The sequence below is a fragment of the Ruditapes philippinarum genome, unplaced genomic scaffold (assembly GCF_026571515.1).
Source record: "Ruditapes philippinarum isolate M1 unplaced genomic scaffold, ASM2657151v2 ctg3528_1_1_1_1, whole genome shotgun sequence".
NCBI lineage: Eukaryota > Metazoa > Mollusca > Bivalvia > Venerida > Veneridae > Ruditapes > Ruditapes philippinarum.
The window spans coordinates 50,256-63,180 of record NW_026859174.1 but is presented as its reverse complement, the minus strand read 5'-3'; the positions used below and the strand labels follow the sequence as shown (position 1 = coordinate 63,180).

General features: G+C 30.2%; 1 protein-coding gene and 1 long non-coding RNA gene across 2 annotated transcripts; both read left to right on the top strand.

The window, feature by feature from the left end:
- The first annotated feature begins 3,187 nt into the window (after positions 1-3,187).
- Positions 3,188-7,354, top strand: LOC132755527 (uncharacterized). Its single transcript, XM_060746401.1, has 5 exons — positions 3,188-3,458; positions 3,982-4,032; positions 4,522-4,669; positions 5,254-5,358; positions 5,512-7,354. The coding sequence occupies exons 2-5, from the start codon at positions 3,998-4,000 to the stop codon at positions 6,103-6,105; spliced, it is 882 nt and encodes a 293-aa protein (XP_060602384.1). The 5' UTR covers positions 3,188-3,458; positions 3,982-3,997; the 3' UTR covers positions 6,106-7,354.
- Positions 7,355-8,850: 1,496 nt separating this feature from the next.
- On the top strand, positions 8,851-12,575 carry LOC132755522 (uncharacterized). The gene is made up of 4 exons (XR_009629225.1): positions 8,851-9,371; positions 9,572-9,660; positions 10,369-11,373; positions 11,804-12,575. It is a non-coding gene; the product is annotated as an uncharacterized LOC132755522 (long non-coding RNA).
- Positions 12,576-12,925: the final 350 nt, after the last annotated feature.

Genomic DNA, 12,925 nt, shown 5'->3' with positions numbered 1-12,925 from the left:
CTTATATATTAACAAACATGGTAAGAGTGTTGCGAATTCTTAATTATCATGTCATTTATCAAGTATTTCACCCTTACCTTTTTCCTAACAGCCACAGAAAACGTTCATGTGTTTTAACTAACTGAGCGCTTAACCGACTAAATGAGTATTTCAGTAATATGTCATCTGGAAATATGCTTAATACAAAGCAAAACACAATTCAGCTGAAGAAATATGTTCAAAAACAGTTTGAAATCGCCGCTTCGTGAAGACTTTTGTAATTGACCAGCTTGAAATGAATCTAAAGACTCTTTTCTTTAAATATTGTCTAGGTTTGAATAAGCTTTAACATGAACGGCAGTTAGTAACTACACGTTTTCTTGCGTCAAGGTTTTATCAAAGACGCTCGTTTTGTTATTTTATTTAAGTATACTCGCTTTTGTTCTTTGTTGCTGGAATTATCATTATCCTAGTACGATAAATGTGACTCAAAACTTGAGTGACCCAAGATGAGTGTGACTCAAAGGTTGAGTGTGTCTCTTCGCACGACCACAAACTTAAAATGATCATCCAAAGTTGTTTAATCTATTAAATATTCTATTTTGTTTCGTTTTAACTTTGCAATATCACTACTTAACGGTGAGTTTTCAGCTGTACTGGTGTAAGAAAATCTCAGCACGAAAGAACACATGAGTAGAACCACCGACGTTCCATATGATAGCTCGATGGTTTCCTTACATAAAAGAATCCAATATCCCTGGTGAAATTCGACCCACAGCAGTGAGGGGCATATGGTTTGGAGGCAAAGTCCATAACTACTCGACCATAGACCAGACAAAGGATTTGTGCATGTTTGGATCGAATAACTAATATACCTGTTTAAGGAAAAAATATTTTTGCCCTGATTCTCTTCAATGGCATCGACCTATATTCTTAAGTGTGTATAATTATTCAATTCATGATCTTGGTCAAATAACAAAGCTACAATAAGAGAAGGCGACAAACTCGTCAACTGAAGTCTACCATAATGATATCGTGTTTCAACATTTGAATAAAACATCAAAGCTAGCAAACAGATAAAAAATAAACCGATTTTGTTTTCATATAAATCATATGCTTATTAAAATATCTGTAACAATGTATGAAATCCAATTTAAAATCTGACTTTAAATTAAACGAGAAAATCATCCCTTCACTATTTCAACTTTAATGGAAAAAAATTAATGGCAATCTTAGAATGAGATTTAAAAAGAGATTCTATAGTTTTTTACTGTTTGTTTTTATTATTATTATTATTATTATTTTATTATTATTATTTCCTCTCTATACGTAGAAATTGAATATTTGCATACTTCACTATGAAATAAATGTCTTATTAAATGCTCATCTGAAGCATATTGCTTATACATGTATATGGCTACTTTAATTAAAGGTATATAAACACGATTAATGTGCGATAAACCATACCAGAGTTGTTGGCCTTTGATTTAAGATAGCAACAAACGATGCTTATCTTTAAAATAAAGTAACAATCAGGTCAATATTGTTATAATTATTCAATATATTTTCATTTTTTGTTCCATTTATTTTATTTTCATTTTTTGTTTCATTTATTTTATTCTATTTTTATTAGTATTAACATTGATATTATATATATTTATATTTGAACTTATATAAACCAGTTCTGGTTTAAAATATTTTGAAATTATGCGAGACATTTGTCCAGCCATTATAACTTTAAGTCATTATAGAGTATATTTACATTGGATTTAATAACTTGAGATTAAACAATAATAGTGACCCCGCATACATAAACACAAGGTAGAGAACATTTTGTACATTTTTTACTTTTGTTTAAAGATCAAATTCGGACAATCGTAATGTCCACACTCACTATTAAGATTTAAACCTTTCGAAGGGTAAGTTTAAATAATATCTAGAACAGTGTAGCAATACCTCATGGCCGTTACGTCATTTTAGGCATCATTTACAAGACAAATATCGCCCACTTTGAAAGGGAAAAATGGCCAATTGATATTCAGTTGCATTTTGTGCTATTATAAGCCCGAAATTAGTTTGAAACGTTCATTTTTGTATCCCTTTTTGTAGTAGGGTGTAACAATTCTTAATAGATGTTAATGCAGATGTTTTTATTTAAAACATAAGCCGACAGGTGTTTTGTACTATTCCCAATACTTAAATATTAATGAAATCAATTAATAAATCAATCAATCAATCAATCAATTAAAATGATTATTCTGAAATAAACACTATGACCAAATATTCTGAGATTTTGCACGCAAATGATTGGTTCAAACCTTCATCAAAAGCTTATAAATCTCGGAAGAAATATTTCCAAGTCCATAATGTCAAAAAATTTCAGATGAGTCTTTAAATTTCGTTGAGAGTCATGCCAGCATTTGTCTGACAATCATCTAATTTACGGAAATCATTAACATATTGAATGAATCAATTACTTCATTGTCTGTCAAACAAAGTTAAAAGAATAATATTGTTTTAATAATAAAGTTAAAATGCTTTGTCGCAATCAAGTCTCATTCAATTACGTTCGTGTCAAAAACCATGCTGTATATCTAAGCATTTCATTAATTCACTATCAGTCTTTATATTTTACAATGATTGTAACAAAAACTGATAAACTGCCATAGAGTCATTTTGCGATGCCCAAAATAGTGCATGATGAAAACCTTGATTCGTTAGGACATGCAAATGTATATATCGAAAAATAAACTAAATCGAAAAATAAACTAACATTTCGACGATGAAATATAATGTACAAAATAATTATATCAAAATTTGAATATATATTTCTAAATGCTGTAAAAATCTACTAGAAATATCTTATGATCAAATTAACATATTGTCAATGGTAAAAAGTCAAGAGAACGTTTATTTTACATTTTGCTTTTATAGTACTGAAAAAAAATTAAAAGGTAGTTAACGATTTTAGACAGTATAAATTTTTTTCTTGTCCATGTAACAGGAAAAATGAACAGGACATGTATTAGCATACCACTAGAGTTTAATACATCTTAATTGTTTCCTTTATAAAATGTCGCTTCCTTGTCACAAATTTCAATTAATCAGTCCAATAGAAATGAAATTATTTTCGTATGTCCTCCATCTTCGATTTTATCCGTTGACTATTTGTTATTGATTGTTTATTGAAAAGGTGTTCAATATATGGATTAAACGATAGACCGGGTATACAAAAAGTTTAAAAAGGAGTACTACAAACAGAAGTGGTATTGATCATTTTGATAGGTATTGGTACAATATATGGTGCTGCATGGTTGACGTTAATACCCCAGATCGATAAACTTTAATTTTATATTATTTTTATAAGAGTACATCTTACTTATAAATACGTCAAATATTAATTAGTTGTGGCAGTTGTACAAAATCCAATGTTAAGTAAAGTTCGTCTCTAAACTTTGGATATCATACATCATAGTCAGGTAAAGGTTTACCTTCTCATAGCTATAGAAGTTGTTAACTTTGAAACTAACATTATCAATTGTTAAGGGTTTTATTGAAAGAAAAACATAAATGGCTGCGTTGTTATAAATTACATAATACTGTTGTTTTGTTTGTATAAATGTTGTTATGCATGTAAACAAACACCATTCAGTCAATTTATTAAATGGGGGCAGGTAAAACAGGAAACTGTTCGATAGATAATACATTGTAATAAAGAATTAATCTAAAATTAATATTTTGTGTGATCTTTAGCCTAATTTGAGTACAAATAAACGTTTCAACGCTGTTCATTCTGTAGTCATTTTAAACAATAGAAATAGATATTATGAAAATTCTGAAATAATCTTAATATACATGTTTGAAATATAAAAAAAGAACTATTTTATTTTTGTACTGTTTGAAATCATCGAAATGCATCCGCAAAATTTAACAATTCATATAGACGTCTTACTTCTCTAATATATGACTTCCCTGTATAGTAATGGTTGATTTTTCTTTTAGAATTTGACTATTAAACATGGGGAAAGGACACGGAGAACACCCTCCGAGAAAGTAAGAATATATTTAAGCATGTTTATGATTTACGATCGATTTTTTTATCGGACTATTAAGCAGTTCTTTATCTTATTTTATAAAAGGGATGATTTCTTTATTTATACTAACTTAACTATGTTATACCAAAATACTTGAACCGTCTCTGAAATTATGTTTGTTTTGTAAACTTTACTAAACCCGCGATATCTTCGCTTTGCATAAAATGTAAGATGAATAACAGTTTTTCAAAAGTTGATTTGTAGAAGAGGTTTATTAGGTAGAAATATATCAAACAAATAAACCTATAATTTATATACCATTTAATCATTTAATGTTGTTCTTTTTTATAGTTTTACTGCCATTCATGATTGATTTACACATTCGAAGAGGTATTGAATCAAATACTGCTATTTCATTTATTCAGTAAAGAATTTATTAACTTAATGCAAATATATATTTATTAGTAACGGAGACTGTCAATTATATGGTATCAAATATTTGTTGCAGGTTTGTTGGTGATCAGTATTTTTGTGAGGTGTGTATATTTGGTTTCATGGCAGCAAGTATATCACTGTCCAGTCTGAGCGCTGGTATGGATGATGGGGGAACATTTCCCTACCAATACTTCTTCACTGGATTTATTTTAGGACCTATCGTAAGTTAAAAATATTATATAGTCATGATTGATGGTCGTCTAAATGAACAATTTTGGTCAGTTCTTCTAAAGGTTTCCAAGATTTGTAGTTGCAAGATTGATTCTTATGATAGCCCTATAGTGTTGGCGTAAAAAATAAACAAAGAACTCTTGGTGCATCACATATTTTGCACGATACTTATACGAAAGTCCTGCATATTTATTTTCTGTTAAAATTATGCAAGATACCTTGAGTAAAAGGCCTCTGATAAATAATCTTTGACCGACGACTTATCTAAAATTTCTTGTCTATCAGAAAGGATTTTTTGATGTTTTCATCGGTGCTATGAATCATGTCTTACACACACATAGCATAGAATGTATGAAAAGCCGCAGCCACATAATGAAATGTCTAGTTCTCAGGAAATGGTTGAGTAGTAACTCGACAAAGTCTTATAACAAATGTGACCTTAATTTATCTGTGATCAAACAATTTAGAAAAAAGTACAATATCTGCTATACGAGTTTATTACATCACACTTACCTTGTCGAAAAAAGAATTATATAATTAAAAATAAAACGATATTTCAATATTTTTTCTGCAGCTTCTCGTGAACCTAATATCAAGAATATATGTTGTCAACGCTGTTGAGAAGAAAGGAGTGACCAGAAAGAACATAATAAAAATACTGACGAAAACAACAATTGGTGTAAGTTCACTACTGTTTTCAAATACCATGTCAAATGTCAATAAATCTACTGTAATTTTGTTTGTGAAAAAAAAAACACTTGTAAAAAATGAAAGTTTTCCGAATTGTTCAATTGTGATTCTTTTTGTAATAAAACTTATTGATATTTTCCAGAATATTATCTGGCCATGGACCTGCAGAGTTGGAATGTTATGGTGTATTCCTGGTATACTTCTTACTGCAATAGGTGGTGTTAATTGTGGAATAGATAAAAAAGAAAATAATACTGTTGTTGTGAGAAACACTTGCTACTATGATATCGAAGGTGAACGGGGAGATATGTACAGAGGCCTTGCAATTGGTCTGCTTGTTGTGCATATATTTTCATTTATTTACTTGCTTTTAAGTAACTGTCCGGTACACACAGTCCTTGAGCAAATAAAAGAAGATCCAAAACCTGCCAGAAATAACACAAATAGACGTAATGCACAGCCTTTTTCCAACACAACAGCTCCAGCTGCGGGTACAAGTGCTAATTCGACGAGTGCAAGCGCTAATACAAATGGTGCAAGTGCTGCAGGGACAAGAAACACTAGAGAGTTGGCGGAAACGATTGAACGACTAGAAACTAGGATAAGAGAAATTGAAAACAGGGAAACTACTCGCGTCCAAGCGTTTAGTTATAGTGGAATTGCCGAACCACCTTCTTACAGTCAGCTTCTGGAAGAAACATCTATTGAAAACAAGTCAAGGGCACATCCTGTTTAAACATTTCATTGTTGTGATATTTACTTTTGTTATTGTTCATTTGAGACCTACGATATCGGATGTTGTTACCATAGTAGGGAAACACCGAAATCAATGGAAAATTAAAAACTGAGAACTATCAGAAATTCAAGTGAAGTAGAAAATGAAAGATGTTGATTTCTTTTGGGCTTATTTTCTCTTGTAGTTTTTTAAACAAAGTCATACATATAGCAATATTTTATCGGAAGTGTTGCGTGTTTTATTGACTTGTCTATTTTGTTTCACAAAGTAAATCGAAAAACTAAAATATTCATGTGAAAATAATATAACAATAGAAAGACAGACAAATTGTGACGAGGTATTTTCAAAACATTTACTTCAGTGTTTATTCTATTAAGTTAAAAACATTTTTTGTAGATTTCTGTGTATTTATGATTTTCATGAATTAAAGGACAAACGACAATAATTTAACAAACATCTCCCGTGAATTTTTAACATTCATCTTTCAAAATGTAATTTAGATACGTAATTTATTGCTAGTTTCGTGCATGTTATTAACATATAAGTCCTTAAGTGTTCTATTTGTATTATTTATTTTTAATGACCATAATTATCATCCTAACAAACAAAGTTAAGATTATTATTTTTCTCGTATTAATTGTCGAGTATAAACATTAAACATTCTGATTTATATTATTTGACAAATTTCCCTCTTTTTAAATATGTCTTTAAATACAGATACACCTTTCAATAAAAGAGTATAGTAACAAACAATTAAATAAAACCTATGATAAAAGGGAAATTTGTAATCTAATAAAAATGCCTTTTATTTGAGACATAAAATTCATGCATTTATGAAATATCACTGCTGTCAAAAATATACAAATTTATGTGTGTGTATATATAGAGAGAGATATATATCAGCAACCAGTAATCTAAGATAGGGATAGGAAATGGGTATCATCCTAATGTAAGAACATTACATAAAGTAAATAAAATGCATTGATAAGCAAAAAGATTACAGATGTAAAAAATAAAGTTTCTTTTATTTTGTGATTGGTCATGTATACATTCTCAATCCGACATAAGTTTATTATTAAATCAGATTGACATTATTCTGGCCTTAAAATGTTTCTTGTGAGCAAGCTCACCAGCAAACTAACGGAACGTCGGTGGTTCTTCTTAACTGCCCGTTTTTTGCCTGAAGAAACACCTTGAGGGGCACCTGAGGAATTCCTTCATCAGTCAAGATGGAAAGTTGTCATATGCCTTCTACGTGCGTCTGGCGACTAAAAAAAAAAAAATTAAAATTTTTTGAACACATTTATTAAGTTTGCAAAAGTAGTCCAAATAAAAAATTAAATAAAAATTTTTTGAAATTTTAATCTAAAAATTTTTACTTTTCAATTTATCAGAAATTATTTTCAATATAAACTATACAAAATTTTAATTTTGGTGTTTTATAGTATCAAAAAATATTCTTTTGGCCCAATTCCCCTAGCCTTTTTTTCCCCTTTTTTCCTTTCAATAAGTCTTATAGTGAATAAGTTTTTCTTTGGAAACAAATATTTTGAAATTTATGACATTTTTTTTCACCGTTCCTACTTTCAGGGTATCTATTAATACCCTAAAGCCAAAATTAAACTTTAAAAATTCATTTGCCATTTTTTCATAAGAATAAAAACTATTTATTCTGAGGCATATTATGCCTTTCAAACACGACAATATTCCCCTAAATATCAAATTCTTACTTTGATGGAGAAAGGGGAAAGGGAAAACCAATCTTGCAATTTATCAATTATATATTACTAGTATATTTGATTCACTTTTTTCGCTATTTCTTTAATAGCTTTAGAAAAGGTATAAATTAGCACGAAAGCGTAACACAAAAAACAATTTTGAAAATTTAAATTAAACTCAAATTTAGAATATAATTTAATATTTTATATTTTAACGGGAAATGCTTTTAATTATTGTTGCTTAAATTTTCCGGCTACGACTATTGTAAATCCGTGCGGGGCTATTTAAAACAATCTCTGCATACCCTTATATTATATTTTTGGTATCTAATTATTTTCGCATACCTTTTTGTTTCTATATTTAGTTTTTCTTTTTTTGATAATTTTCCTTTTAGGGTCTTCAAGCTATACTATTAAAACTCTTTTAATGTTTCCTTTCTTTTGCGTGCCTCTTTTATGGCTATATATACAGCTATATATGATATGCAATTGTCATAATCTCTAATTCCGTATCAAATTTTTGACTTATTTAGTTCTGTCCATTGTTTATTTGTTGCACTGCTTATCATTGAGACATTTAAAGTTCCTTGATAACCGCCGCAGATGTTTTTTTTAAATTCTGCAAATGGAGAATGTACTAACAGTGACTTAGCAAAATGGCATTACCCCTGGTCCCTTTTCAATAGTCCATTCTATGTATATTTCCGCCAATTGTGTTCTCAGTTAAGGCACACTACTTCGTTCACTTGGGTTCCATACGCCGCTTTTCATGGCATTGCACTAATGTGTCTCATTAAAGATTTTCCAATACCCTCCATGATCAGGCTCAATCAAACCGAGTCTTCAATATTGTTTTTCAAGTATGTCGTTTTGGACGTTCTAATGGCTTTTTTCTATTTTACTTTCCAAAGACATTTTGTTTGCACTTATCTTTGCGCTATATTATTCGAAACAGTATCCACCTTCCCGTCTTTTCATTTTAGTTTTTTTAAAGACTCTCCCAAATTAAAAATATTAATTTAGAGGAACGTGTATGGTCATTGCGCAGGTAACTGAACAAAAAACCTTAAATAAAAATTAACCAAACGTATTTTATATTGTATAAGGTCATATGGCGACATCGGAGGAAGCCCTCAGCGCCTTTCCAATCCTTATTTCAGGTACGAGAGCTCATCTAAGATGGTCAATAAACGAAGAAAATAATCAAAACTTTATTTTGTTACATTTTGCGTGTCCTTCATAAAAATGGATAAGGTATGTTTTATGCTCTTTAAAAGTATTATTTGAATGCTCTTACAATATGGTATTTTATAATTTTGACCTCGTCAAAATGTATTGCAATTTTGTACAGTCTAGTGTAGAAATAGGCTTTAACGCCATATTAAAACTGTATTCTTATCTTTGAACGAATAGTGTCAAGTTTGTGATAGATGTCATAGTTTATTAAATGATGATAAGAGCATTTTGAAATTATAACTTGATTTTGACCATGAAAGTTCTTTATTTATGTACAATTATAACATGCATTCTAGTATGGGATATTAGTTGGTAAAGTAGTATATTTTCAAGACTATCTTATTAAATGAAATATGTTGTTCGTTTAAAAAAAAACTTAATTTAAGATCAGTAGCACCTAAATCGCAAAATTTCGAATTCCGTGTTTTGCGAAATGTTTTATAAAGAAGATGAATTAAACGTTCAATCAGTTATAAACGCTTGCCATTATCTTACTTTTATCAAAAACACAGGTGCATGTTGTGAAAATGGGTGGATAACATTCGGAGAATCTTGCTATCTATTTGACGATGACCATCAACTTAACTGGACAGAAGCAACGGTACGGGCTATGATTACATAGATATACACTCAGCAGTGTATATTTGCTTTTGTAGTTATTGTATTTGGGAAAGCTAACAATATTTAAAAAAAATACTCATTATGTTACACCAATCAAGAAATTAAAGATTTTTCAACTAATCATTAAATTTATGAGTGATATACAAATATTAACATGAAAAACAAACTCTTTATAATATTTTACGAATGCAATGACTTCAGAAGAAAGAACAGTTTTGTTAAGTTCCTGACAGTTGAAAAAAATATACCCTTTAATAGTCTCACAATCGCCTACTGCATTTTTGTTCATTTGATATATTTGTACTGAGATGTTTCCGTAGGAATTGTTTGAACAGAATGTTGAATACATGCCTTTCTGTAAGTTAAACGTTGAATTTAATGTATCATGTTGTCATTCAGTGTGAAACACTAAAAATCTGAATAAAGTGTGATCCCTCGGAAGCATTTATCACAACAAAATTATATGAAAATCGCAGACTCGGTTTGATTGAATCTGTACATGAGGAATAATGATAATGTGCAACATTCCTCACGCCTCTAGCACCGGCTTGAGCGGTACTCAATTCTTAACACTTAATAGTGCTGGCGTCAATGATAAAAAAATCTTGTCAATTTTAAAACCAGATTGTATTGTATCATATTTTTCCTTACAAACTCGGAACAAGTTTGCATAATTATACTATTTCAGCAAACTTGTGTATCTTATGGCGGTTCGCATTTGGTGACAATTGAAAACGCAGATGAATTTTCATTCCTTCAGAACCATAGCAAGCGATTGTTTAAAGACGGTTAAGTATATTATTCAATAACTTACACGATACATACATTAAGAGTCGAACACACTGATAAGACAGACGACGGTCGTCCGATCATTGTTTCGTGCTGGCTGGACGGTGGTTTCTATAATAGTTAGGAAGTCACACGTGGTTTGTGTATCATTTCTTAGGCCTTAAATCATATGTTACTTCTTTACCAGCAGATATTTTTTCTTGTCTGTATTGTTAATGACTTTTGTCATTGTCTAACCACTCATCTAGATATATTTAATGTTTGAACCTTCTTTAATCAGTGAAACAGTATTACAGTATCTATAAATTCTGGATTGAAAAGAGTCTCCAAAACCAATGACAAGACAAGCAATTTCCCGAGCTTTACATTTTCGATTTTTTCAGTCAGTTCTTGTGAGGAAATGTAAAGTGAATCATTCTTTGTGTCCTTTATGCACAGACTTAAACAGTGTTTGCAATCTTAACCACTTAGTATTTGTGATCAATAATAAGAATGATCCAGAAGTACCAGAACTATATAACGAAACTGAGATCAAGTGTGGTAAAACTAAATTATATATGGCATATAAAATCATTTTGAGTTTTATTTATCATGCAACACATCAGATATATTTGTTTCTTTTCTAAAATAACTTATCCTAGTACAATGTTATAATTTTTATAACAACATCCACCAAAAGAGACAACTGGTTTTGGCTGGGTGCAACAGATGGAGAGATTGAAGGAATATGGGTATGGTATACCGACCGCACACTCCTCTCCAATGGTTATACCAGTTGGTATCCAGGGCAACCAGAAACGAGTGATAAAAATAACCAAGACTGCGCATGCCTTTGGGGTCATGAATCATACACATGGCACGATTATCACTGTGACCAGAAATCATTTTACATTTGTGAACAGAGGTACGGATATGTAATTATTTTTCTACATTTGAACATATTATCTTCATCGTCTCCTTTAGGGGCTTCGCTGGGAGATTTTGTCATAAACGGACTGAACTTTCTAGATTAATGTATAGTTTGATGTATGTTGGATCAATAACTCGTGAGAACAATTTCTGAATAGTTTAATTGTAACGATGACCAAAACTCAAAAGAATTCTAACTTAATACGGATTAAGAATTGCACAATTTCCTTCCGTTTTAAGAGCCCTAATAAATCTATGTAAGAAATTCAAATTTTATAACGGTATAGGCTATTGGACTTTTAATGTAAAATTACTCAGGCAATAAAGATTAATTTCAAATTAAATAATTTCAACTCTGAAAATTTGACTGAAAATTTGTAGAATCTTTATCGCATTTTAATGATATTTTTTTCTTTATCTTTCAGTTTGAATGAGCCTAGTATCATTGGCTGATTTAGCATGAATCAACGTTGATAGTTAAATGTTTGCAATTGTTATATATTTGATTATGCAACTGGAAAACCAAAGTGCCTCAGTATATCATTCGAAAGGGTAGATAATGACCAATAAAAATAAAACATGTTTGTTTAAAAAGGATTTACTATGAATAATTTTGCCAATATGATATAGTTACGAATCTACTCATTTACGTTTTTAAAATCAATTTCCCGTTGTTATCGAATATAGAATAGGGATTAAATAAGCACACATTTTGTTAAATAACTTCAGATATTCCAGACATGTTATGTGTACGATCACGACAATGTTACCACATGTATTTAATGTGGTTTTGAATTCATTCAAAATTAATACGTGAAATTAATAGGTCTTAATACGCCAATTATTGTTATGCATCCATCATTGTGTTATCTAGTTTTTAACAGATAAATACAAATACTATGTTCCGGTTATAAACTGACTCGTACAGTGTAGTATAATTTCTACACTCGAATCTGTTATTTCTTCTATTCAAAACTCAAAACATCATGAACACTGCTTATGAACAGTTATGACATCAACAACAACATAATGACCACTGCTTGCACCTTCATGAGCACTGCTTACACCATCAAAAATGACTTGACATATATCTATTGAAACGGGCGTTGGCAATGTTAATTTCTCAAAATAGTAAATGTTTGCGAATCAAGGATTCAAATTTGAATATTCTTAAACAGATAAAACTTAAAAGTGCAATCAAAGTTATAAAAATGTCATGGCAATATTAAAACCAGTCATATATATGTGAGTTGTCGTTAGCAAGTAGATTAAGATTAATATATATCTATAATGTTTAAATACTAATCTAATCGTACAAATACTTTTTAGATCTTTGTCGTCATATTGTTATTTTGGTGCTGCCATCTTTTGCATCGCCTTTTGCAATCCAAAATTGTGCATCATCAATATACAAAATCGCTAATTTAAAAGTAGTAAGTATTGTATTTTCAAATCACATAATTTATTTTAACTGTCTCAGATGTTGATAAATATATCAGCCTCAAGCGGTAAGATTTTCAGAAACAAACATTATTATGAGAAAACCA

Bases quoted from the DNA above. Each gene is read 5' to 3' on its own strand.
- LOC132755527 (XM_060746401.1), top strand. From the start codon at position 3,998: ATGGGGAAAGGACACGGAGAACACCCTCCGAGAAA. The intron at 4,033-4,521 runs GTAAGAATATAT...TATTTGTTGCAG, and splicing joins GGAGAACACCCTCCGAGAAA to GTTTGTTGGTGATCAGTATT. The intron at 5,359-5,511 runs GTAAGTTCACTA...GATATTTTCCAG, and splicing joins TGACGAAAACAACAATTGGT to AATATTATCTGGCCATGGAC.